Raw genomic sequence first — 27,138 nt, 5'->3', positions numbered from 1 at the left:
CACAACACACACAGATGCACGCCTAATGATGCATATAACAGAGATACACGTGTATATATTACATTTACAATAAGCACATATATTAACACACCTGTAAAACAGGGACATTGTATTATATATGTATAACACAGATACAAATGTATATAACAGATACATGTTATGATATTAACAGAGATATATATATTACACACAGATACATACACATATAAACCACACAGATACTTGTACATTGTGTATATAGCATACACATATAAAAACACGTATTACACACACATAATAGATACATATAACATGCAGATACATATACAAACATGTATAACAGGTGCACACATTTAAATACAGATATAATTATGTCTATAACACAGATATGCATATATATAACACATTATAACATACAGATATATATAACCACACAAACATATATATTATGTATATAGCACACACAGATACACATATATATAAAACACAGCTATACATACTTTATATAACATACATGTGTACATAATACAGATGCATATATATTAGAAAACAACTACACATGTGTATAATACAAATGCATGTGTGTTATATATAACATATAATATATAACACATAATATATACAGATGTAGATACATACTAGCATATTATACTGGTTTGAAAGGATGTATGTCCTCTAGAAAAGCCATGTTTTAATCTAAATCCCATTTCATAAAGGCAGAATAATCCCTATTCAATCCAGTGTGTTTGAAGCTGTAATCAGATCATCTTCCTGGAGGTGAGATTTAATCAAGGGTGATTGTTAATCTGGATTAGGTGATGACATGTCTCCACCCATTTTGGGTGGGTCTTGATAAGTTTCTGGAGTCCTATAAAAGAGAACATTTTGGAGAATGAAAGAGATTCAGAGAGAGCAGAGCAGAACGGCGTAGCCACAAGAAGCAGAGTCCACTAGCCAGTGACCTTTGGAGATGAAGAAGGAAGATGCCTCCCAGGTTGCTTCATGAAACCGGAAGCCAGGAGAGAAAGCTAGCAGATGATGCCATGCTCGCTATATGCCCTACCAGCCAAGAGAGAAACTATGACTGTGTTTGCCATGTGCCCTTCCACTTGAGAGAGAAACCCTAAACTTCATTGGCCTTCTTGAAGCAAGATTTCTTTCCCTGGATGCCTTGGATTGGACATTTCTATAGACTTGTTTTAATTGGGACATTTTCTCAGCCTTAGAACTGTAAACTAGCAACTTATTAAATTCCGCTTTTTAAAAGCCATTCTGTTTCTGGTATATTGCATTCTGGCAGCTAGCAAACTAGAACACATATGTATTTTTTTTCATGAATAAATACTCTGCAGATATATCCATAGACAAAACAGAATCCAGTGTCAGGAAACACCCACCCAAGCAAGTTTTAGAGAATGTGTTGCAAGCAGACTTTTAGTGGGTTAAAACAATGCTGGAAACCTACCACTGTTGGAGACAGGGCCTCATCATACCTAAAGAAAGAGTTGGAAGAGAAAGGGATGAGCTATAATTTTAAAACAAACAGAAAAGTCCTGATGGTGGAGTTATACAGAGAAGGTAGGGTTTAACAAATGAATACGAGTGCTGAATGAGTATTTTGATATTTCTTTTAGTCTCCAGAGTCTTAAAGCAGCTAGAAGTAAAAACCTAAAATTGTGGAATTTTATCCCATACCAAATGCTGAAATCTGTTCAACAACTAACTGTTGCAGTGTACTCTGAAATTTATTGCTTTTTTGTATATATACTATTTTTCACAAAAAAAGAAGAAAAAGGAGAGAAGGAAGAATATAATAGAAAAGATAGGATTTAACAAATGAATATGACTGTTGAATCAATATATTGATATTTCTTTTGGTCTCCAATGTCTTGGAGGAGCTAGAAGAAAAAATGAAAAATCGTGACCTGTAACCCATACCAAACTTTAAAATCTGTTCTTTAGCTACTTGTTAAAATGTACTTGGAAATTTATTGCTTTTTTTGCATATGTGTTGTTTTTCAGAATTAAAAAAAAAGTCCGAGAGGTGACCCACAAGATACTTGGGCTTTTAGAGAAAAGCTTTGAGACACATGGCTATTTACATGAACGTGTGTCAGCTCATTTTGTACCTGCATTGAAAGGAGGATATAAGCAACAAATCAATAACTGCTTTGACTTTCCAAAAGAGCAACATAGCACTGAGCTAAAAAGGACACAGCCAAAGAGCAAATGCCACTGTGAAGACTGCCACACCTAAAGTAGAGAATAACACATTTGATTGTTATTTATTTTTATTAGAGTAGGCAAAGGTTTACAGAAAGGCATTTTTTTTTTAAGTTACCTACTTATGCGAAGGGACAAGGTGGGGACATGTTGGCAACAGTTGTGGAAGGGGAAGGAAGAGAGGGCGGATCTGGGATGAAGTAGGTGGAAATGAAATATGAGGTTTAGCCTAGACAAATGAAAGTGTTCTGGGGTTTGGGTTTCAGTGGTGTTCTGGTTTGTCAAAGCTGCCGGAATGCAATGTACCGGAAATGGATTAGCTTTTACAAAGGGGATTTATTAGGTTACAAATTAGGTTCTAAGGCAACGTCTGCTGGTCCTTCTCTCCTGGGCTGCTTTTAGCATGGCTTGCTCGCCTCCTGACTTCTCCTGGGACATTTTCTTTTCTTTCTTAGCTTCTCTAAACTCTGTTGGCTCTCTTTCAAAAAGGGCTGCAGGAAAAGATCAAGCCCCACCTTGAATTGGGCGGGTCAAATGTCCATGGAAATAACCTAATCAAAAGGTACTCACCACCCCCACAACAGGTCTGCAGCTACAGGAATGGATTAGAATGACATGGCTTTTCTGGGGTACATATCAGTTTCAAACCAGCACAAGTGGGAATGGGCGAGACCTAAGTTTGTCAATGACCAGTCATGGGTGACCTGGCACTATTGCTATTTGGAGAGCAATTTATCAGATTGCCATAGAGCTGGAGAGGGTAAGTACAGGTGATAAGTACAGGTGAGTTCTGTTTGTGTTAGGAAGCCAACGTCAAATCCTACCACTCTGTCCAGTAGTGGCTACTGAAATAAATGAAAATTAAATAAAATCAGCAACTCCAGTTTTTGTTCACTCTAGCCACATTTCAAGGGCTCAATAGCACACATAGCCAGTGGCTAATATATTGGAAAGCACAGACACAGACCATTTCGAGTACTGTGTTACATTCTAGTACTATTGGACCTGCTGCCCTAAACCACTTCTAAAAAAGGCATTTTAGAGACTCGGGGAATGCTTGGCATTATATGATGTAAGGAATGGTCAGATACTTGTTAGGTGTGAAAATGGTGTTGAGATTATGTACGAAAATGTCCTTATTTTTCAGGGGCATGCTTTAGTATTTAGAGGTGAAAATCATGTAAGTAGGGTTTAAATGAGTGTGTGTGAAACACTTAGCATGGGATCAGGCACATGTTAAATCCTCACTATATGTTAGTGCTAATTATTAAAGAAGTTTGAAGAAAATACAAAGAGGAAAAATAGGTACAACTCTTCACAATCAAAGGGCAAATTTTCATATATAAAAATCACCTAGAACTCAATAAAAAAAAAAGATTGACAACCCCAAAGAATGGTGGGCAAGGAGGGGGACAGGAAATACAGAGAAAACTATAAATAGCCTTTAAACCCATGGAAATATGCTCCGCCTCGCTTGTGGTAAGGGAAATGCAAATTTTCTCTTCTCCAAGATACCAGTTTTCACCTGTCATGTTGGCAAAAATCCACAGTTCGATAACACGCTCTCTGACAAGGCCATGGGGAAACAGGACTCTCTTTATCCATTACTGGAAAGAATGTGAATTGATCTAACCCCCAAGGAGGGAAATTTGGTGATATCTGTAAAGATTATAAATGCACACAGTCTTTGAGCCAGAAATCCCACTTTTGGGAATTTATCTACACACTCACTTGCAACTGTGCAAAATAAAGTTTGTATGAGGCTGTCTGCTGCAGTGTTGACCTAAGGAAAAAAAAAAAGATAAAAATAGCCGAAGTGCCCACTCTGGGAATGAATGAAACTATTGGGTACCACCCAAGGAAAAACTAAACAGCTGTAAAATAACAACAACAACAGTGATGCAAAACAAAAGGCTTGGGTAGGGGAGCTCTTCAGCACTTGTTAAATGGGGAAAAAAAATCGGGAAATCAAGAGGAATGGTTATTTATCTATGGGGAGGGGTATAGGACCAGGAATGGGGGGGGGAAATGGTGCAGCATAAACCTTCCTTTACTTTTTGATTTTTGAAGCCCAGGAAGGTGTTCACCACTTAAAAATAAAATTAATATGGACTGTATTTGTGTGAAAATTTGTCAATAAAAATATTCTTTATTCTTGATATCCTCACAAGCAGTGGGGACAACCAAAGCCATAGGCTGAGCCCCCAACCTTGGGGTTTGTTCATATGAAACTTAACCCCACAGGGGATAGGTCAAGCCTACTTAAAATTAGGCCTAAGAGTCACCCCCAAGAGAACCTCTTTTGTTGCTCAGATGTGGCCTCTCTCTCCAGCTAACACAATAAGCAAACTCACCACCCTCCACCTGTCTACGTGGAACATGACTCCCAGGGGTGGGACAGAAATCCTAGAATGAGCTGAGACTCGACATCAAGGGATTGAGAAAAACCCTAGAATGAGCTGAGACTCAGTATCAGGGGTTTGAGAAAAACCTTCTCGACCAAAAAGGGGAAGAGTGAAATGAGACAAAATAAGTGTCAATGGCTGAGAGATTCCAAACAGAGTCAAGAGGTTGTCCTGGAGGTTATTCTTACGCATTAAGTAGATATCACCCTGTTAGTCAAGATGTAGTGGAGAGGCTGGAGGGAACTGCCTGAGAATGTAGAGCTGTGTTCCAGTAGCCATGTTTCTTGACGATGATTGAATAATGATATAGCTTTCACAATGTGACTGTGTGATTGTGAAAACCTTGTGTCTGATGCTCCTTTTATCTACCTTATCAACAAACGAGTAGAACATATGGAATAAAAATAAATAATAGGGGAAACAAATGTTAAAATAAATTTAGATTGAAATGCTGGTGATCGGTGAGGGGAAGGGGTGGGGGTATGGTATGTGTGAATTTTTTTCTATTTTCTTTTTATTTATTGTTCTGAATAGATCCAAATGTTCCAAGAAATGATCATGATGATGAATATGCAACTATGTGATGATATTCTGAATTACTGATTATATATGTAGAATGGAACGATCAAAAGTTACGAATGTTTGCATTTGTTTGGTGTTTTTTGGTATTTAAAAAAACTTAAAAATTTATAGTAAAAATAATAATATGAAACAAAGTAGGGAAAATTGGCTCTGAGTTGAGAATTGCTGAAGTTGGGCAATGGGTATATGGAAGTTTAGCACTATTCCTTCTTCTCTTGTATATGTTTGAAAATCGCCATAATAAAATGTTTTTTTTAATTTTTTTTAATTAACTAAAATTAAGTTAAAAAGCATGGAGAGAGGGGCTTTATTTAGGATAGATAAGATCTGAGTGCTTTTTTATGCTGAGCCAAATAAGAATAATGATCATAGCAGGTGATATTTCCCAACTCTTAGTTCATTCCTTTCCTGGGGGGTGCTATGACAAATCACCGCGAACCGGGCGGCTTCCAACAACAGAAATTTATTTTTTCATGGTTTGGGAGGCAAGAAGTCTGAAATGCAGGTGTCACAGGGCCGGACCCCCTCTGAAGTCTCCAAGGTAAGGACATTTCCTTGCCTCACCCAGTCTCCGGCAGCTGTTGGTCAGACTGGGCTTGGATGACAGCATTGCCTCTGTCTTCACATGTCCTTTCCAGTTTCTGTCACTTAAAAGGACACTGATCATGCAAGTTAAGGCCCACCCTGATAATCCAGGATGATTTCATACCAGGATCCTAGGCTTAATTTCATTTTCAAAGACAGTTTTCCTAATAAGATCATAAAGTCATGGGTTCTGGGGGTTAGGATGTGGATTTGGGGGGGGTGGGGGTCACCCCTCTCCTCATTACATTTACTGTATGTGCAGGATGCCATGCACTTGAGATCATTTCACTGAAGTTCCCCAACGGCCCCATGAAACAGATAACACTTATCTTACCCAGTGAACTCAGAGAGGTACAGGAGGACTTAGCCCAAGGTCACACAGGAAACAGGATTTTAGCCCAGCCGTGCAGGACTACCACTCACCCACTCCCAGCCCCCCAGCCTGATTCCACATTGAGGCACCAACGGGGCTTCTGGTGCTGAGCCAGCTGGTCGAAGTCACACTGTCAGGCAGGAGATGCTTCTTGCATGTTTGTGCCAGTCCCCAGGCCAGCCACGAAAGAAACGGGAGAAGAGGGCAGAAGGGTACCTCCCTGGAGTAGCTGCTGGGAGAAGAGCCAAAGGGGAGAGCAGATTATTCATGAGCCCTTTAGAAGCAGCACAATCAGCGGTGACCCCTGCCTCCTGGAGGGTTGTCCTTGGCCTGTGACGTCCACGGGGGCAACTTCAGGCCAGGAGTTTGTCACAAATAAAAGGGCACAGGGATAAAGTTCTGCTCCAAAGAGAATGTGTCTAGAAATAACATTTAAACAGCCCTTACTCTGTGCCAGAAACTATTTTAAGAATTTGAGATGCTCACTGAATTCTCCCTTATTTTACAGGATGACAAAGCCGAGGCACAGAGAGGGTAAGTGATTTGCCCAAGGTCACACAGCAAGAAAGGCACCGAGTTGGAATTCTGACCCAGGCTCGCCCATCACCCAGAACTCCTGCCGTTGTTGTTTTGAATTGGGATGAAATATACGTAACTTAAAATTAACCCTTTTAAAGTGGACGATTCCGTGGCATTTTAGTGCATTCACTGTGTACTCGATCACCACCACTATCTAGTTACAATACATTTTCATCACCCCCAAAGGAGACCCATCAGCAGTCCTTCCCCCAGCCCCTGGCAACCTCCAATCTGCTTTCTGTCTCTAGGGATCTACCTATTCTGAGCTTTTCGTATAAATAGAGTCATACAATTAGGTGACTTTTTGTGTCTGGGTTCTTTCACATTTTGCTTGTCCATTCATCTGCTGACGGACACGTGGGTTGTTTTCACTTTTGTGAGTAAGGCTGCTATAAACATGCACATACCAGGATTTATTTTTGTCCCTGTTTCCCCCTTCTTTTGGATATAACAATGTTTTACAATTGGAACATTTTGTTACAAAGCCATTTCTTCTGGACCCTAGAGGAAAAAGCTAGGAGATATACTCTGATGGTTAAATGCCACATGTTGACTCAGCCTGTTTATTACTGGAAGAATAGTTCACAATTTAGAGCATCAGTCAGTGGGTTGCATCTATGATTGATTACATTTAAAACCAGCAAAAGAGATTGCCTTCAGCTGTGGGAGAAGTCTCATCCAGTCGGCTGAAGGCTTGAAAGGGAGACCTGAGCATTTCAGCAGTCGGAAAGAATTTCTATCTCTAGTTCAGAAAGCTGGCTTCCTCTGAAGAATCAACATCTCCTTCACTGAGTTCCCAACTTGCAGCTTGCCCTACAGAACTCAGATTTGCCAATCCTCATGGTTGCTTAAGCCAACTCCTATAACAAATATCTTAATATTTACGTTTACCCTGTCAGTTCTGTTTTTTTTTTTCTGGAGTGCAAGGACTAATATATATATATATATTAACCCATGTTTACACAATATCTATTTTTAAAAAAACATTAACAGCTGAAAGGGTCTAGAAGCAATGACACCCCAGTAGCAATGAGCTCACCCAACACCCAAATATTGGTTCCTAAATCCCATTCTCTGATAAAAGGAGCCAGGGCCCCCAGGAGAAATGGCTGATTATAAGTTGGAAGTAGACCATGTTTAGATAAGCCTAGAATATCTTGGGATGCCATGAGGCAAGGAAGAGTTAAAAAAGAAAAAAAATGGAGTCATGTCAAAAGGACACAAGAGCCACTGGGAAAGACCTCTCAATGGTCAAAACTGGGACAATTGCAGCAAAGTAAATAACAATAGCATTGGATTATAACCCAAAGAATAAAATAACTCATTGTTTTATTATCATTGTAGTTAACTCATGACTTCATACTGATATAAAGGAATGATTGAATCAATTACTAAATGGAGGAGAGACAACTTTTCTGAATTCAAAATTATCAATGGTAGTCAATGTAGAAGGAACGAGGAAAAGAGGAAATCACTGTGAGGCAAGACACGGTGACAACTGCCATGGGAAACATCCGTCACCAAATGTGGCTGAAATGAGTAGGTGAAGCTGAGAGGAACAGGATGTTTTCACAGCCTCAAAGTACCTCCCCCCAAGTATTTATTGATTATTTATAGTAGATATCGTAAGTATCCGTAAGTGTCCACAAATCTGCAGGGCTCCTTCCCCTGGGGGGTGAAGCTGAATCCCTGTGGGTACGGAATATGTACAGTTAGTGACAATTCTTCCACGTGTTCCCTTATGATTTGTGCATTTTTCTGAGTGTCATACTTTGGTTAAAAAGTAGTTGTTTTTTTTTTAATGGAAAGGAGGGAAGGAGGAAGGTAAAAGAGAAAGAAAGAAGGAAGGAAGGAAAGAAAGAGAAATAAAGAGAAAGAAAGAAGAGAAGAAGAAGAAAGAAAAGCAAAGAGAAAGAAGGAGGGAGAGAAGATAGGAAGAAAGGAGGGAGGAGGGAGGAAGGAAGGAAAAAATGAAAAAGAAAGAAAGGAAGAAGGAAAGAAAAAAGGAAGGACAGAAGGAAGGAGAGGAAGGAGGGAGGGGAGCTGCGGGTGTGTTTTTTGTTGGCTCTATCCTATCGCTGGAGCCGGGCACAGCTAACATGGCCTGTCCCTTGACAGTGGCCATTTGAATTGCACGTACCTGGTTTCTTACACCTGCAGGTCCGTAGGTTCCAGCTCATGCTGGCTTAGCTTTCCCAGAATCTGGGAAGCCAGCTGACATCACTGTGGCTTGAAATGGGCCAGAAATGAGCAATCACCACAAATCAGGGCTCTTCTCCCTGTCTTCTCTGGAGAGCCCATTTATCTGCACATCACCGAGACTCTCTATAGGACATTTGTTAAAACATAATTTTGCATCCTGAACAATGCTCCGTTGGAAAGCACGGATGCTCCAGCCAATCTGCCTTTGTGTAAAACCCTACGTCCCCCCACTTCTTAGCTGCTCCAGTTCTCTGTGCCTCAGTTTCCTCATCTGTAACAAGGGGACGAGTGAAGTCAGACCCCACAGGCTGGGGCTCCTCTAGAGTGTGGTTTCTGGACCAGCTTGCTTCTGGAAGGGACATCTAGAAACGACTCTCGTCGGACCCAGCCCTGCCCTCCTGAACTATCCCTCTGCAGCTGGGACCCAGCAATCTGCATTTTGACAAGTCCCCGGGGTGGAGGGAGGGAGGTTACAATGCTTGAGAAGCAGAACCGTATTTGTTGGCTAAAGAGCAGCGCCTGGCAAGCATTGGCTGTTCTTGCAATTGCTACTGTGATAGGCAAGGCCAGGTACCCCAGTCCTGAGCTAAGGGGGAGCCCTGGGGGGAGTGTCTGGGTGTCTGCCCACCTCTCCGCATCAGAGATGACAGGGCTCCAGGCCACACGGTCTGGTGAAAGGTTATCTCTTGGTCCGGCAAGCGGAAAAGGTCAGGGTCGGAGGGGGGCCATGACCGCCTCCCTTCTGCTGGGGAGAGAGTGGAGGTCACTGGGCTTCTGGCGACCAGGAAGCGGGGAGCCGGGATGTATAAATGAGGGGCCGTGGAGGCAGCGGAGGCACCCGGCCTGGGAAGCTGCCTGAGGTGGGTCTCAGGTGGGTCTGTTAGGCATGGCCAGGCTCCGGCTGCTGCTGCTGCTGCTTCTCTGGGCACTGGCTGGGGAGCCATGGCCCAGAGCCGAGGCCAGGGCTGCACCCTTCGGCGTGAAGCTCTGCGGCCGCGAATTCATCCGAGCAGTCATCTTCACCTGTGGGGGGTCCCGGTGGAGACGCTCTGACGCCCTGGCCCATGAAGCTGTGGGTAAGGCTGGGGAGGTGGGGGTGGGAGTGGAAGGGAGGATTAGGGGGTGCAGCGAGCTGGGCCCAGGGCTCTGGGAGTTGGTGAGCCGAGCTGCAGAGCTGGGAATGGGGGGTTGGGGTTGGGGGGCGCAAGCTATCGCAGGAGCTGGGAGCCAGAGAACAGTGTTCGGAGCATTGGCTGTGGGTCAAGACTTGCACAACTAACTTAGCACAACTTGCTAACTTGCACAACTCCAGGGGGCACCGTTCACAAAGGGAAGATGACATTGAACTGCTTTCTAACCCTTTGGGGGGCAAGTCACTTCCCTTCTCTGAGCCTCTTTATCTGCAGAAATGGAAAACTTAGTCCCTGTTAAAATGCATGATTGAATAGAAAGGGATCAGGATACAGTCCCAGCAGGAGAGGGGAGCTCAGCACGGGGGTGGGTGTGGGTGTTAGTTTTCAGAGTGTAGTGCCAGCGGAGACTCTGCCTGGATGCATGTGTTCAAATAGCAGCGATACAACTTAATAGCCGAGCAGCTTGTACAGGTTGCCTGATCTAATTTTGCCCCAAGGCTCTCTCCTGCAAAATGGGAGTGACACTAACTGACCCCCCTCCCCGCTGGGAGGGAGTTGACATTGCATGAAATCAAAGAATTAATCTGCCAAAGTGTTTAAAACAGTGCCTGCTGCACAGGAAGTGCTCAACAAATGATGGAGGTTATTTTGAGCACTTATCACGTGCGCAGCCGGTTAGAACCTCTTTGTGAATATTGACTCATCTGCTCCTTATCAAATGCTAGATAGTAGGAGCTATTCTTTTCCCCACCTTCTAGATAAACAAACGGAGGCTCAGCGGACCAAATTCTCTTGCTCACCATTAAAACGCAAGAGGTTTGATTCATGCTCAGTCAGCCCCGCTCTCAGAAGCATGCTCTTAACTATCAGGTCTTCAATAAATAAACAGTAAGGGGAAATCAATGAGAAAAGGCAAAAGTCGAATTCAGCAAGGTTGAATAATCCGTCCATGAAGGCAGGGCCAGAATCTGAACCCAAGCCTGAGTGGAATCAAAACCATTAGCCACGAGGCCATGGTACAAGAAGAAAGAAGCAGGAGGCCCAGGACTCTGAGCACCACAGAGGTTGAATCCCCAGAGATAACTCCGTCCATTTTGCAGGGGACACCTTCCCGGATGCAGACGCTGACCCGGACAGCCTGGTGGGCGAGCTCGATGAGGCGATGGCCTCCAGCGAGTGGCTGGCCCTGACCAAGCACCCCCAGGCTTTCTATGGGGGACAGCCCGGCTGGCAGGGCCCCCGGGGGGCTCTGCGCAGTAGTCGCGACGTCCTGGCTGGCCTCTCCAGCAACTGCTGCAAGTGGGGGTGTAGCAAGAATGAAATCAGCAGCCTCTGCTAGTCCAGGGGTGGTGGCCAGGCCCCTGGACTCTGGGACCCGTGTCCCAGCCTCGCTGTCCACCTGTCTGGCCTCCACCTGGACACCCATCTCTGGACCCCCAAGCATGCATCCCTGAGCTCCGGTACAGGCCCCTGTCCATTGCCCAGCCTCACCTGGTCTACACCCAAATCGGTTCCAATCTACCCGGGTCCCACGGAGACCCTGCCCGGCCTGTCCCCTTCCTTTCTTCTGCCTTCCAGCCCTTTCCCTTCCAATCCCCCCTTGCCCAGACTCGGGGGCTGCGGACCGCACGGTGGAAGGAGGGACCCCCGGGATGCCCTTCAGAACCTGGGGTGGGGGGCGACGCATCGGAACCTTCCCCCACCCCAATAATAAAAGTTCAAAGGCCTCTGCAGCGTGTGTTCTGTCCTTGAGGGTTAGGCGTGGGCAGGTTTCAGGGAGCCCGGCCGCGCCCTTAGCGCTCGCCCCCCTCCCGCCACCCCCAAGCCTCCGCTCCGCCCCCCAACACCCCCTCCCCCAATCCGCGTCGCCTGGGACTTTCCGCTGCGGGCAGGGGGCAGGGGCCGGGAGCGTAAGGTGCGGGGGCAGCGGTGGCGGGGGGGCTCGGGGTGGTGACTGGGCTTCGCGTCGCCGTCGCCGAGGACGCAGGACGCGGAGAGGGAGCCGGGTGGCGCGCGCGTGCGGGGGGCCCAGGGCGGGCGGGATGGGGGGCGCCGTGCGGGGGGCGCGGGCCGCTCCCTTCTGGAAGCTGCCACCGCCGCCGCCGCCGCTGCTGCTGCTGCTGCTGGTCTCGTTCCCCCCGACGCGTCCCCAGGGTGAGTCGCGCGGCCACCACGCGGAAGGAGGGAGCCAGGTCAGGTCCCCGCTCTGCTCTTCCGCGGGGAGAAACTTGCAAGAAGGACTTGCAGAAAAGGGGAGACAGCGAGGTCGCGGGCAGAGCCGGTGGGGTGGGGTGGGGGCTTTTGGGGTAGGAACAGGATGTAGCTGGCTGAAAAAGTAAGAAAGCAAACCGCTGCTGCAGGGGGAGGGGAGGAGTTTCGCCCAAAGCCTGGGTTAGGGGCGCCCTGCACCCCCTTTCTGCCGCCCACCTCCCTCGGGGACCCCCCCCCAAACCTCCTCCGTCGGTTGTCAGAAGTTCGGGGAAGTTTAGATTCTCTAGAGTGAGGGCAGCTTAGGGGAGTTGGGGGGTGCTTGAGCCCCTTCGCTGCTCCCTCCCCAGGCGCCCCTGGGCAGCTGCAGTGCCACCTTTATGGACCCTTGGGGGACATGAACTGCTCGTGGGAGCCTCTTGGGGACCTGGGAGCCCCCTCGGTGCTGCACTTCCAGAGCCAGAAGTAGTGAGTATATGGGGGTGGCCGCTCAAGTGGCCACCTTCCCTGAGCCCCTTGCAGCTGTGCGCCCACTCTCAAGCCCTCCAAATGTAGCCTCAGTTTTCTCCCCTATTAAATGGCAGTGATAATGCAACCAGCCTCCCAGGGGGTGATTATCAGGATTAATGAGCTAAGCATTTGGTAAAAAGAAAGGCTTAATAATTAGGAGCTTTTAAAAATTATTATTGCTGTGTGACCTTAGGTGAGTAGCCTAACCTCTCTGAGCATCTGCAAGGAACGTTCACTGATTCAGCAGTGCCATCCCAGGAGTATAGGTAAAGGAGGCAGAAGAGAAGGCCCTGCCCTGGCAGGACTCAGGGAGATGGGTATAACCTAAAGATTGTCACATATGAAAACGTATATTTCCAATTTCTTCCATGCAGAGGAAAAGTAAAAGGGGCAGCAAGAAGTAGGAGCTGGGAGGGGGACTGGTTTCAATCGATGGGGGGGGGCAGCCAAGGTCCCACTTTATTTTATTTTGTTTTTTAAAATGAGGTGATATTCACATACACAAAAGTAACTATTTTGAAGTGCACAGTTCAGTGCATTTAAGACATCCACGAAGTTGTGCAACCATCACCTCTACTTAGTTCCAGGACATTTTCATAGCCCCAAACAGAAACCTTGTACCCTTTAGGCAGTCACTTCTGCTCCCCTTTTCCCAGAGCCCCCACCCCCACCCCGGCAACCCCAATCTGCTTCTGTCTGTAGGTACCTCCCGATTCTGGACATGCCATAGGAACAGAACCACACAATAGGTGACCATTTGTGTCTGGCCTTTTTCGAATAGCATAATATTTTGGAAGTTCATCCATGAGGTTGCATGGAACAGAACTTCACTCCTTTTTACAGCTGAATAATCTATTCCATTGTGTGCATGCACCACCTTTTGCTTCTCTATTCATTGGTTGATGGATACTTGAATTGATTTCACCTTTTGGCTCGTATGAGTAATGCCGCAATGAACATTGATTCAGGTTTTTGTTTGAACACCTGCTTTCAGTTCTTTAGGGTGTATTCCTAGGAGTGGAATTGCTGGGTCACGCGGTAGTTCTATGTGCAACTTTTCTGGGAACTGCCTAGCCATTTTCCGCAGTGGCTGGACCAGTCCACATTCCTGTCAGTAATGCATGAGGCTTCCAATTTGTCCCCATCTTTGCAAGCGCCTGTCCTTTTCTGTTAGTTGGATGGAAGCCCCGCTTTGGACTTTTGAAACTCAGACCTTGCGGGTGTCCTTGACTCCTCTTTTTCTCACCTGAGTCCAATATAGCAGCAAACCCTGTTTTGGTCCACCTTCTATGTTATCCACAATCTGGCCTTTGAGTATCTATCAGGATTGGCCAAAGGAATAGAACCAAAAGGATGTGTGTGTGTGCATACAAACATTGGGATTTATTATAAGGAATTGGCTGGGTGATTGTGGAACTGGCAAGTCCAGCTTCCAGACGGCAGGGTGGAAATTCTGGAAGAGTGATGTTGAAATCTTTAGCCTGAATCGGTCGGGGAGGCCAGGTAGGAGTTCAAACTACGTTCTTGAGGCTGGCAGGTCTCCCAACTGATTAGATCAGGCCCACCCACACCACGGCCAGGAATTTCCTTTAGGTAAAGTTAATAACAATGGATGCTAATCCCCTCTATAAAACATCTCCAGAGTAACATCTAGGCCAGTGTTTGCCCAAACGACTGGACCCCATAACTTAGCCAAGCTGACCCAGAAATTAACTCACACCCTCTCCCCCCTCCTTGGCACCCAGCCTGGTCCAGCCTCCACTGTCACCAGTGCAGTCACTTCTCCCTGGTCTCCCAGATCTCACCCTCACCCCCACAGTGTGTCCCCTTCCCAGCAGCCAGAGGGGAGTTGACATCCCTCTTCCCAGAACCCTCCAGCTAGCTCCCACCTCACACAAAGCAAAAACCTGAGACCTCCCAGTGACCACCAGGCCCCTGCATGACCTACCCCATCCCCTCCCTGCTCCGGTTACCCCCACCTCTTCCCTTTGTTCATTTCACCCCCACCATGCTGGCCTCCTCCCTGTTCCTCAAACCCACCAGCTGGGGTTCAGCATCTGCAGGTGATGTTCCTTCATCCCGGGATGCTCTTTCTCCAGGCACTCTGTGGCTGCTTCCCTCCCCTCCTTCAGGCCTCTACTTCCATGTCTCCTCATCCTCATCCCCCTCTGTAAATTAGCCTCATCTCTCCCCACCCCCAGCATCATACCAGGTCCTCCTCACCTGGCCTAAATGTTCTTTCCAGCACCAGCTGACATGGCTTCAATTAGATATTTACACATTTACACGACCATCAGCTTCTCAAGGGCAGGTCCTTGACTCCCAGTCCTATCTCCAGCACTGGGCTTGGCACAATGAAAACTGTGCTGACTGCCTAGCTACATATACATAAATAGGCCTTTGCAGAGTAAATAATGAATAAATATCCTAATTAATGCTATTCTAAGTGCACCTCAATCCCCTCCCTCAAGAGCCCCTTTAGCAGGCACTTTTATTACCCTCATTTTACAAAGGAGGCAACTGAAGCACAGAGAAGTTAAATTGCTTGGTCAAGGTCACACAGCTCTGAAGCAGTGGAGCTGGGATTTGAACCCAAGAGGAATGGGCTCCATCCTCTGTGCCAGAGGACTTCTCTGCCAATCCTGAGATAGTTATCAGGACATCTCTGGGCCCAGCCCCACGTACCCCATCACCACTCCATCCTGGCATCTCTCCCCACAGCCAACTCAACAGAACTCAGACTGTGACAGTGCCCAGTGGGCAGAACTGGGTGGCCATTCCCAGGGAACAGTTCACCACATCGGACAACCTCTTTGTCTGGGGGGCTACGGCAGGAGGGCTTCTCTGGCCAGCAATACCTGTGAACCTGGAAACCCGAGGTAACCTGGTCGGGGTGGGGGCACTGTGTGTGGGGTGGGCAGTCCTGGAGTCCGGCTCACTGGGTCCTGGCCTCCCTTTCTCCAGTGAAGCCGGGCACACCTAGGCTGGGCCCTGATGTGGACTTTTTCGAGGATGAGCCCCTGGAGGCCATTATCCAATGGGCCCCACCCACGTGGCCGTCCCATGGGACCTTAGTCTGCCAGTTCTGCTACCGTGGATGCCGGGAGGTGGCCTGGACGCTGGTGAGTGTCAGGGTCTCTGTCCCCCATCCCATGCCAGGGAGGACCCGGGACATCACCCAAAATCAGAGACTCGCTCATCCCTTCACCCTCCCTGGAGTCCATTTGCACCCCAATGGAAGGCCTGTTCATGTGCCTTACTCAGCAAACCACCACCAACAACCAAAAAAAAAGGAAAGAAAATCTATAAATTGCATGCAATCCCAATCCACACCCCCCTTGGAATTTTTGAAAAACCCAATAATCAAAGTAACTGACGTTTCTGAACACGTGATGTGCATCAGTCCCCAAGCTAAGGAATTTTTCGCTGAACTTCCCAACCTCCCTACACAGTGGCGGCTTTTACGATCTCCGTTTTAGAGCTGGGGAAGTTGAACCTCAGGGAAGTTAAGCAACTCTCCCAAGGCTGCACAATCACAAAGGAGAAGCTCATGGGCACTGTAGCCCCGGAAGCAGTGAAGGGGGTGCGTGGGTACCTACCCCTGTACTTTAAACCCACCCTCCGGAAGTCGCACGCGTCACTTCTGCTAAGACCTCATTGGCCAGTATGCAGTCACGGGGGCATGCCTAACAGCAAGGGCACCTGGGAAATGTAGTCTGTATTCTGAGCAGCCATGTTGCTCGTTTACGCTGCTTCTGCGAGGGCTCTTGGCACAAAATGCCACGATACAGAGCAGAGCTGTCGTCGTCATGATGACTAATGGGATTCAGAGCAACGATAGGCAGAATTTGGAATCTGACTGTCTGAGAATGAATCCCAGACCCAACACTCACTAGTTCTGTGGGCTTGAACCAGGGGCTTCCCTGTCCTGGGACTCAGTTTCCTCACCTGTAAAATGGGGATAAGAGAAGTTACCACCCGTTACTCTGTTTGGCACACAGGGTAAACCAACTTGTCTCGATTTGCCTGGGACTATCCTCTTTTTTTTTTTAAATCTGAAAGCCTCAAGTCCCAGGCACACTGGGACGATTGTTTGCTGGCCTGCGACAGGTGACGCCACCCCTGGCCCCTTCCCTTTCCCTTATCTCTCCCCCAGCTGGAGCCAGAACTGCACTCTACATCCCTGACCCACTTGGAAATCCAGAACCTTGAGCCAGCCACGAGCTACAACGTGTCTGGCCGCTGCCGGATGGTGGAAGAAGAGGATCTGTGGGGCGAGTGGAGTCCCGTTCTGTCCTTCCAGACCCCACCCTCTGGTGAGAATGTCCTGATTGGCCCTCAAACCCTTGTCTCCAATCCTGGAAGACTGGCCCATCACACCCCTCTCATTTGTCACCCCCTTTCCTCATCCCTGCCAGCTCCAAAAGATGTGTGGGTGTCTGGGAACTTCTGTGGGACAGCAGCAGAACAGGAGCCCCTGCTTTTGTGGAAGGTGAGCAGGGGGGACCATTACGTTTTCTGCACATGTCAGGAAACCCCAAGTAACAATGAATTTAACTAGACAGAGGTTATTGCTCTTATGTAAAGAGAATCTGGGGGTCGGCAGGCTGAGCTGTTGGGGCTATTCCATCACTCCAGGCTCCTTCATCATGCTGCTCCATCATGTTTGATGTTTTGCCTCAGTATCCAAGGTGGCTGCCTGAGCTCCAGCCATCAAGTGTGCAGTCCAGGCAGCAGTGGGAAGGGGGAAGTAAGGGCACAGTCCTTTTCTTTAGCCAAGTGTCCCAGAAGGGTCACACAAATTCTCATGGACATTTCATTAACTAAGACTTCAGAGGTTGGGAAATGTGGTTTTTCAGCTGGCCACGTGCTCAGCTAAGAACCAAGGTTCTTATGCCCTTTGGAGGGAGGGCATTACAGAGGAAGTCCTCTGAACCTGTGAATAAGCTCCCATGGATCCTGGGCTGCAGGAAGCACCTTCACGAGGGCTTTGGAGCAGAGCTAGACAAAATCCAGTCCTGGCTTCACCTGAAACTACTACCTGTCCTTGAGCCTCATTTTCCCCCTCCTATAAAATGGGAATATTAGCCATGCTGTCCTCTTGGTGTTGCTTCAAGGATTCAAGAAAGTGATGGTCACAGAGCTCCTGGAACAGCCTGGGTACAGAACAGGCTCCTACCAATGTCAGCTACTTCTGAGGGATCTAAGCTGAGTCCTGAGGAGGGAACAGGTGTTCCAAAGAGGAGACCCAACAGATGCCAAGGTCTGGACTCAAGACTGAGGCTCAGCTCAGAAAATATAGTTCAGCCATGCTAAGGCCTGGGAGACTTGTATCAAACTGGCACTAGGAGATGCAGAGAAGGGTGGAGTACTTCCTCATTGATTCACATCTGCGCTGAGCACCACTATGGGAAATATGGCAAGGAAAAAAATGAGAGGAACTATGCCTTCCTGAGCCACCCAGCTTAGTATTGTTCATTTTTATTTTTGTCTTAAATGTTTTATTTTGAAATTATTTCAAATGTATAGGACAGTTAGAAAAATAATGCAAAACCCATCTATATCTCTCTGTAACTATTTTATTTTTTATTAATATTTCTTAACTTTTTATTGAAATATGTTCAAACTTACAATTAGAAAAATAATAATAATGCCAACCCTATACAGAGAGTTCCAACATATGCACCCCCAGATACTCACATCCACCAATTTTAACTTTTTGCCACATTTGCCTTATCATTCTATCTCTGTATACATCTGTCTGTCTATTTATCAATCCATTTTCTGAACACTTGAGTATAGGTTGTATATATCGTGCTTTTTGAATGCTTCATACTGCCAGGTACATTTCCCAAGAGCAAAAGCATTTGCTTCTGTAACCACCTTAAGTGCAGTTATCTAGTCCAAGTAATTTAACATTGATAGAAAGCTGACAGTCTACATTCCAATTTTGTCATCCCCCAATAATGTCCCTTTGAGCCTTTTCTCCTCCCTTGCTAGATCCCATCCAGGATCATGTATTGCATTTAATTTTCATTGTCTCTTTAGTTGTTCTTTTTTTCTTTTTTAATGGTGAGAACATGTATACAATGGACACTTTCCCATCTGAACCCCTCCCAAGCACACCATTGGGACTGGTGACATCCACAGTATTTCAGTGCCCTCACCACCTGCCACCTTCCATTGCTAAGCCTTTCCCATCTCCCCAAACAGAAACCCTGCAGCCATTCCACATGAACTCCCCCTTCCCCTTTCTCCCAGACCCCCGGCAACTTGTGCTCTAATTTCTGACTCTGTAAGTTTGCATATTCTCTGATATTTTCTTTGTAGTTATCATAGGACTTAGATTTAACATCTTAAGTCTACAACAGTCTCATTTGCCTTGCTACCAACTGTTCTAGTTTGCTAGCTGCCAGAATGCAATATAGCAGAAACGGAACGGCCTTTTAAAAAGAGAAATTTAATAAGATGCTCGTTTACAGTTCTAAGGCCGGGAAAATGTCCCAATTAAAACAAGTCTATAGAAATGTCCGAATTAAGGCATCAACTCAAGAACGGCTGATGAAGTTCAGGGTTTGTCTCTCAACTGGAAAGGCATATGGCGAACATGGTGACATCTGCTAGCTTTCTCTCCAGGCTTCTTCTCTCACGAAGCTCCCTGGGAGGCATCTTCCTTCTTCATCTCCAAAGGTCACTGGCTGGTGGACTCGGGTTCTCTCATCATTGTGCCAGCTCTTTCCGATCTCCAGCCTTTTCCAAAATGCTTCCTCTTTTAAAGGATCCCAGTAAAGTGAGCAAGACCCACTTGGAATGGGTGGAGTCACATCTCCATCGATTTAATACCCACAATTGGGCGAGTCACATCTTTGTGAAGATAACCTAATCAAATTTCCAACCTACAGCACTGAAAAGGGATTAAAAGAAACGACTGCCTTTGCAAAATGGGATTAGGATTAAAACATGGCTTTTCTAGGGTACATACATCCTTACAAACCAGCACACCAGCTTAACCTCAGTAGTATGTACCAAATATGTTCCCATAACATCTATCTGTTTTCTAGATAACACTCATAAAGCTCTTCTTAGGTGCTGGGGCGTAGCCTGCACATCACTTTTTATTAACCTATTTTATAGGTGGGGAAAATGAAGCGCCCAGAGAGTACCCCAAATACACATCCAGTAGGGGGCAGAGCTGTAATTCAGCTCAAGGTAGTCAGGCTTTAAAATAGTGATTCTCAACCCAGCGCCCCTGTTTTATAACACTTACATTGTAACATTCCCTTTCTTATATGGAAATGAAACACATGTATGCACTAATTTTTAAAAAATGTAACACAGTGCTCTAATTATAGCAAGAAGTCTAAAACCAAGGGGAAAACAGATTCCCACATAATGGCAAAAGATACAGTTCACTGGGATGATACAAATTGACTAAACCTGTATATACCCAATAGCATGGCCGCAAATCCTAAAGCAAAAAAATTGACAGAAGGAGAAATAACACAAATCCACAATTATTGTGGAAGCCCTTAACGCATCCTGCTATGTAACCTCATAATAAGCAGACAAAAAACAAGCGAGGCTTTAGAAGATTTGAACACATGATTAACAAACTTAATCTAATGGATTTACATAGGAAGCTTCAGAACTTGCAGTTTTTTCAAACACACACAGAACACCTACCAAAATCAACCACATCTGCTCAGATTTTAAAGAGGGCAAAGTAGTGATATGCAGGGTCCATTGAAATATTCTCTTACCATAATGGCGCCAGGAATTAGTCACAAAACAACCTAGAAAATCTCCATAGCTTCAAAATCCAAAAAAATTCAATGATTATGAAATCCAGCCCAGCCCCCCCCCCCCTTAAGACTTTGCATTCGTATGTAAAATGCAGTTTGGTCCTAGGATTGGTTAAAATGATTAGACATGTTTTTCATCTATGTGAGTTTCCAGTGGGGATAACTTTCAAAACTCACAATGGATGTGGGACAATATTTTGTGTCCAGGACATGTCACATCCCTGGCTGTGGCTCACCTAAAACCAATCTTTCAGGCAACTAAGAATGCCCACAAATTTTCCAAAAGTGCCCTGAGCATATCATCCTCTTTGCTGCACATAACAAATTCCTAAGACACAGACTAGTCTTCAGTCAGTTGCAATTTAAGGGGGCATGAAAAAACTCACTGATCAGTTAAATAATATTTGAATGCAGCATTTAAAAAAAATCAAATTAGCAAACTATGGCTTGCCAGGCAACTCCCTGCTTTGGTAAATAAAGTTTTATTGGCATCAGAGCCGGGATTTAGGGTGAGGCAAGTGAGGCAGGGTCACTGGATGTGGATATTTTGTTTATCTTGGGTTCTTTTGCATAAATTGTGACATCTTAAAATATTGCCACAAAATAACACCTCAATTATTTGGCTTTGGGTGCCCTCCTTAAATTGTGCACCCGAGACTAGGGCTTCACTCACCTCTCACTAATCTCAGCCCGGGAACCATCTGTGAATCTTTCCTCCACTGCTGAGGACTGAGACTCAGTTTCCCCATCTGCAAAATGGAGCTGCCAAAAATACTTTGCTGAGTGGTTTGTCGGGTGACCTCCATGCGGTCCCCAGGAAGTGTCCAGTAAGTGGGTGCTATTAACCCCTTCTTTCCCTCGTCCCTCAGGCCCTGGGGCCCTGTGTGCAGGTGAGCTACAGAGTCCAGTTCTGGGTTGGAGGGCAGGAACTTCTTCAAGAGGAGATCCCCTGCTGCAGCACCTCCATCCCCAGCGGGGCGGAGCAGGCTGGGGTGTCTGCTGTCAATGCCACAGGCTGGGAGCCCGTCACCAACCTTTCTTTGACCTGCTCTGGTAAGAGGCAGTGAACATCCGGGCAGGGCCCTGGAGGGGCAGCAGAGGGGGTGCTGAGTGGGCAGCTGAGATTTCTTCTCCCACCTTCTACTTCCAGGATCTGCGCCCCGTGATGTGGGGGTCAGTAGCATTTCCGGGAGCCAGGAGCTGCTGGTGACCTGGCGGCAGGGGTGCGGGGAGCCCCAAGAATATGTGGTGGACTGGGCTCAAGACGGGGATCCCCTGGAGAACCTCAGCTGGGAGCGGCTCCCCCTTGGGAACGTCAGCATCCTGCTGCCAGGTGAGGCCCCAGCATGCCTGGGTTCCCATCCCAGGTGTGCAAGGAGGGTAGACGGATGGGTGAACTGGCAGGGGGACGTGTCATGGTGAAAGTATCAGTTGTTCATGTGACAGATATTTATCAAGCGCTTTGTTCTCGGCACTGGACCATAATCACGGCAGCCCATATCTGTTGGGCATTTTACTTTATGTACTCAATCATTTCTTCACTATAAAGTAGGTGTCTATTATTGTGCTTGGTTTCCAGGTGAAGAATTTGCCCCAGGTGGTTAAGTAGCTTGGGAGGGAAAAGCATTCTGGGACAGGGAACAGCCAATGCAAAGGCCGTGAGGCAGGAACTGCCTGGCGTGTTAGAGGGACAGCAGGGAGGCAAGTAGGCAGAGTCAATGAAGGGGAAGAATGGGGTGGGGGGAAGAGGGCAGGGAGGGGGTGGGGAAGGTTGTACAGGGCCTCAAAGGCCACGATGAAGACTTTGGCTTTTGCTCTGAGTAAGGTGGGAGCCATGGGGGTTTCCCCGAGCAGAGGAGTTATTGCACCTGCTCAGGTGTCCATGTTCTCTCTCTGGCTGAGGTGAGGAGGGCAGAAAGTTGGGGGTGAGGGTGGGAGCTGGGAGACCCGAACGAAGGGGATTGTGCTGGCCCTGGGGGGTGATGGGCCCGGCCAGGTGGGAACCAAGGAGGAGGGAGAAGCAGGGAGGTTCTAGCTGGGGCGTCTGGGAGCACAGGTTTTGGGGGATCCACGTGCATATGTTCCGTATCAGAAATGCAGGTCTGGAGTCCTGAAAAGTGCTCTGGCCCGCTGCTGAATACTGGGGAGTCAGTTCTGATAGAAGCCACCTTGAGAAGGTGTGGGCTGAGAAAGTTGAGGATGCAGTCCTGAGGTCTACAGATGTTTGTGGGCAAAAGATGAAGGGGTCCCAGTTTTGGAAAATTCTCAGGTGAGGAAGGTCAGGCAGAAGCAGTAGGGTTTTTTGGGGGGGAGGGGCGGGGGGTGTTTTGCTATGAGGCCTTGGTGGGTTCACACCCCAGCTCTGGCCCCCGCACTCGGAGAAGCATGCTCTCTGCTGCCCCCAGAGGTCGCCAGTGGAATCGAGCCTCCGGTGCCCCCAGCGGGAACTTGCTCTATAGGGGACCCTGTCCCTGCTGCCTACTCACCCCTGTCTCACTTCCTCACTGTTTTCCGGGGTCATCTCCCAGATAAACGCCTGACACTCAATTCTTTATCTCAGGGTCTCCTTTTGGGGACCCAAATGAAGATTCTTACCTAGTGGGGGGGGGGGGGCAAGCCGACTTGACCGGGCTTTCATTCCTCCCCCATTCAGGAACTTTCAAGAGAGGGGTTCCCTACCGAATTACAGTGTCCGCCGTCTTTCCGGGGGGCTTGGCCCCTGCCCCCTCCGTCTGGGGGTTCAGAGAAGAACTAGGTAAGAGACGGGGCTGGCGGATGGAGAGTTCTGGAATCCCCAGCAGGCCTTGACCCAATTGACTTTCTCTCCAGCACCCCTGGTGGGGCCAATGCTTTGGCGACGCCAGGATGCTCCCCCAGGGACTCCAGTGATTGAGTGGGGAGAGGTCCCAAGGCATCAACTCCGGGGCCACCTCACTCACTACACTATGTGCGTTAAGAGTGGAGCCAGGGCGCCCGTCTGCATGAATGGTGAGCTTCCCGCCTCCTGTCCCCACCAGACCTGTCCCCCCATCAGCCCCTAAGGGACAATAACCCTCCCAGCTATCGAAGTAACAGACTCTCATTCAGCCATTTAAAAGGAAGACTTGGATCAATATTTATGAACATTGAAAGACGTCTGTCATATTTTATTAAGTGAAAAAGACCAAAGGGTCACAAATCTCAATGGTATGGTGGCAAAAAGACCAAAGGGTCACAAATCTCCATGGTATGGTGGCATTTTTGGAAAAAGAAACTTGGCATGGAGCCAAGCATAGCCACAATTATGAAAGGAGATTTCCTGGCTGTGCCATCCAGAACAATGTATGATTTCGATTTCTTTTTTCCCACTTTTGGGTAGTGGCTGAATGTTTACTCTGAGCACAAATTACTTAAAAAAAACATATATATATTGTTATTGTTTTTTTTTTTTGCCCCCTCACCATAAAGTTATTTGTGCTTGTTATGAAAGCTAAAACATTCAAGGACTGTATCACCAAGTATATCAGCATTCTCACCACTTCACGGTTACTGGAAATGCAGCCGTCTGATTTTTGTATTCACATGCTAACATATGGGCAGGAGCTGTGTGCTTTGTGGTTTTCTTTGTGTGTGACAAATGTCAACTTTTTGTTATAGGACAGTCCGAACACATACAAAAGTAGGGAGACTAGAATAACAACCCACCACCTTCAAAGGTTACTAACATTTTACAGATCTTGTTTCAATTTATACCCCACCCCCAACCTTTTCCTTTTCCACAGAGTCTTTGGTGCCATTCTCTGAGTTCCTCAGTGCCTTAGCATTTATCTCTAACTCAAAGGGCCCTTTCTTGTTTATTTGGCAAAAGTCATGAATGGAAAATTCACCATTTTAACTATTTTAAGGTGTACAGTTCAATGACATTTGGTGTAATCACAGTGTCGAGGCAACACCATCCCTACTTGGCTCCAAAATGTTTTTAACAACCCAAAAAGAAACCCCTTTCTGATACAGCCTTTGAATATATATTTGTAAAAATATATATATAATATGTGTGTATAAAAAGTCAAAGAGGCCCATGCTATCCGTAGTCTGCTGACTGAATTTTATAACTTACCATGTTTCGCAACTTGATTTTTTCACCTGATGATTTAACTTGGACACTTTCTATGTCTGTACCACTTGATCCACGGACATTTCTCCTGTATTTCTATAACAAACCTCCAAACCACTTCCTCTTTTGGTTGAAAGACAACCACAACCAAAATAGAGCTATCGAGAATAAAGCAAACAAAATTAGCTCTGGGTGGTTGGAATGTCTTCCCCTTGTTTGGGAAGTAGCCCCCTTCCTTGGGCTCAGTAGAGGTGAGGGATGTGGTGGAGATTCATTCATTTTTCTATGTGAATAGAAGTCCATTTCCAGTACCTGATCTGGGTGCTGAAAATACAGCCCTCCTGGAGCTGGGTTTCCAAGCCAGGGACAAAATAAATCATCCATTACACATGCTGCAGATGGTGATACTGGTTAAGTAGAGGAGAGAAGCAGAGAAGAGGGTGATGAGGGGGTCACAATTATAAATGGAGGAGGGGGTCAGGGAAGGCCTCACTGAAGACAGAACCTTTGAGCAAAAGCCTGAAAGAGGCCAGGAAGAGGTTACGTGGAGATATGGGGAGGAGTTGCAGTTCCAGGCAGAGGGAACAGCCCATGTGAAGGCCCCGAGGCTGGACCCCACCGCCTCCACAAACTCCCGCTGTGTCCTTCAGTGAGTGTCGGCACCAGGAATGTCACCCTGCCTGACCTCCCCTGGGGTCCCTGTGAGCTGTGGATGCTGGCATCCACCAACGCGGGACAGGGTCCACCTGGGCCCAGCCTTCACCTTCACCTGCCAGGTAGGGGTGCTGGGAGGGGACATTCGCAAGTAGGGGGACCTCTCCATTTGGGGTGGCGGGCATCTGGAATCATTACTTGGGGTTAGGAACGTTGGTGGTCTTCTCATTTGGAAGGTGACGGTGCCTGAAGGACATTTTGAATCTGCCTGTGTATTATCAGGCAACCCATGTCTGACCCTTTCCCCCCATCCCTCACCTTTGAACCTTCACTGACATTTGACCCTGTCTCTTGCCCCCGTTTTGCCCCCATCCAAGATTCCCCAATCTTCAGCCGCGGTCCATTCACAAGCCCCGCCCACTTACCGGAACCGCACCAAGCCCAGCCCACCCTTAGCCCTACCCGTCATTAGCCCCACCCACCAGGCAACGCCCCATGCAAGCCCCGCCCACCCTTAGCCCCACCCCTGGCCCGAACCCTGCCCGCTTCCAAAGGCTCTTCTTTCCCCATAGACAACACGCAGCGGTGGAAAGTCCTGCCAGCTGTGCTGCTCCTGTGGGGCTTGTTCCTGCTGGGCTGTGCCCTGCGACTGGCCATTACCGGAAGGTGAGGCTCTAGGACACTGGCTCTCCGCCCAAGCAGTGAGGGTAGCTGGCTGGAGCTGAGGGTCCAGGGTGGCTGAGGGGAGGCCTTGGGGCCACGGGCCTGGGTATGTCTGGCCACCGGTCTTACCCGCCCTGCCTCTCTCTCCTGCTGGCGAGGTGCCTTCATCTGCGGCACAAGGTGCTACCTCGCTGGGTCTGGGAGAAGGTCCCTGATCCTGCCAACAGCAGTTCCAGCCAGCCCCACGTGGAGGTGAGCAAAAAGGCGTGCCTGTCGTGGACCCCTGTTGGGTGGGAGAGCTCCTGGGGCAGTTGGAGAGGCAAGGTGGAGGGGTGGGAGGGGGTTTGGCCTCCTAGCCTCGTCCTTTCCTCAGGAGGTGCCCCAGGTCCAGCCCCTTGCCGACTTGCCCTTCCTGGAGGTGGAGGAGATGGAGCCACTGCCAGTCATGGAGCCATCCCAGGCCCCTGCCCCTCTGGACTCTGGGTATGAGAAGCACTTCCTGCCTGCGCCTGAGGATCTGGGCCTTCCAGGGTGCCCCAGATCCCAGATTCTGGCCTGAATCTTGCCCCAGAATGGGGGGCTTCAGGCCACATTCCAGTAAAGCTCATGGAGTCCTCCCCTCAGCCCTGGGTCAGTCTTTCTGACAGATGAAGAGACTGAGGGTCAGAGAGGCATCCAGCCTCATAGAGGGTACCCAGCCAGGAAGAGGTGGGATTGAAGGACCCTTGCAGAGAAGGGGCTGGCCCCAGCAGAGAACACGTGAATGGATGGGAGAATAAAGAAAAATAGGTGCCATTAAGAGTGCCACCTATCTTCCAGACCTTTTGAACAGACTGTGGATGGGAAACATTTCAGCCTCCCTTGAGGCTAAAGTGCAGCCCTGGACTAAATTCTCATCCACAGAACATGAGCAGAAGAGTCATGTGCCACCCACAGGTCTGGGTGGCCTTAAAACATTGGGTGAGGTCTCTCTGCCTTTCCTTCCCTTTCCTGGGAAATAGACCTGTGGTGATCTTGCTTTGACCATGCCTGGGGGAGGGTGGGGTAAGAAACTGGAAGGAATCTAGAATCCCTGAACTGCACCTGGAAAAATAAATGTTTATGTTTTTATAACTTCTGGCACTTGTGGTCTTTTTGTTACAGCAGC

At 47.6% G+C, this 27,138-nt stretch overlaps 2 protein-coding genes across 3 annotated transcripts; both read left to right on the top strand.

The window, feature by feature from the left end:
- The first annotated feature begins 9,485 nt into the window (after positions 1–9,485).
- Positions 9,486–11,787, top strand: RLN3 (relaxin 3). The gene is made up of 2 exons (XM_077119593.1): positions 9,486–10,004; positions 11,162–11,787. Exons 1-2 carry the CDS (start codon positions 9,815–9,817, stop codon positions 11,398–11,400), a joined length of 429 nt encoding a protein of 142 aa, XP_076975708.1. The 5' UTR covers positions 9,486–9,814; the 3' UTR covers positions 11,401–11,787.
- Positions 11,788–12,103: 316 nt separating this feature from the next.
- IL27RA (interleukin 27 receptor subunit alpha) lies at positions 12,104–27,104 on the top strand. 2 transcript variants are annotated; one of them, XM_077121611.1, is made up of 14 exons: positions 12,104–12,215; positions 12,620–12,737; positions 15,501–15,658; positions 15,744–15,901; positions 16,936–17,095; positions 17,198–17,271; positions 21,451–21,634; positions 21,732–21,914; positions 23,235–23,336; positions 23,411–23,569; positions 25,325–25,450; positions 25,901–25,994; positions 26,150–26,243; positions 26,365–27,104. In XM_077121611.1, the coding sequence occupies exons 1-14, from the start codon at positions 12,104–12,106 to the stop codon at positions 26,548–26,550; spliced, it is 1,908 nt and encodes a 635-aa protein (XP_076977726.1). In that variant the 3' UTR covers positions 26,551–27,104. The 2 variants fall into 2 exon arrangements, with proteins under 2 accessions (XP_076977726.1, XP_076977727.1); XM_077121612.1 differs by having other exon boundaries at positions 12,180–12,253; positions 26,172–26,243.
- Positions 27,105–27,138: the final 34 nt, after the last annotated feature.

Source organism: Tamandua tetradactyla, chromosome 11 (assembly GCF_023851605.1).
Source record: "Tamandua tetradactyla isolate mTamTet1 chromosome 11, mTamTet1.pri, whole genome shotgun sequence".
NCBI classification, from domain to species: domain Eukaryota; kingdom Metazoa; phylum Chordata; class Mammalia; order Pilosa; family Myrmecophagidae; genus Tamandua; species Tamandua tetradactyla.
This window is presented reverse-complemented; position numbering and strand designations above follow the sequence as displayed.

Bases quoted from the DNA above. Each gene is read 5' to 3' on its own strand.
- RLN3 (XM_077119593.1), top strand. From the start codon at position 9,815: ATGGCCAGGCTCCGGCTGCTGCTGCTGCTGCTTCTCTGGGCACTGGCT. The intron at 10,005-11,161 runs GTAAGGCTGGGG...TCCATTTTGCAG, and splicing joins CCTGGCCCATGAAGCTGTGG to GGGACACCTTCCCGGATGCA.
- IL27RA (XM_077121611.1), top strand. From the start codon at position 12,104: ATGGGGGGCGCCGTGCGGGGGGCGCGGGCCGCTCCCTTCTGGAAGCTG. The intron at 25,451-25,900 runs GTAGGGGTGCTG...CTTTCCCCATAG, and splicing joins CCTTCACCTTCACCTGCCAG to ACAACACGCAGCGGTGGAAA. The intron at 26,244-26,364 runs GTGAGCAAAAAG...TCCTTTCCTCAG, and splicing joins CCAGCCAGCCCCACGTGGAG to GAGGTGCCCCAGGTCCAGCC.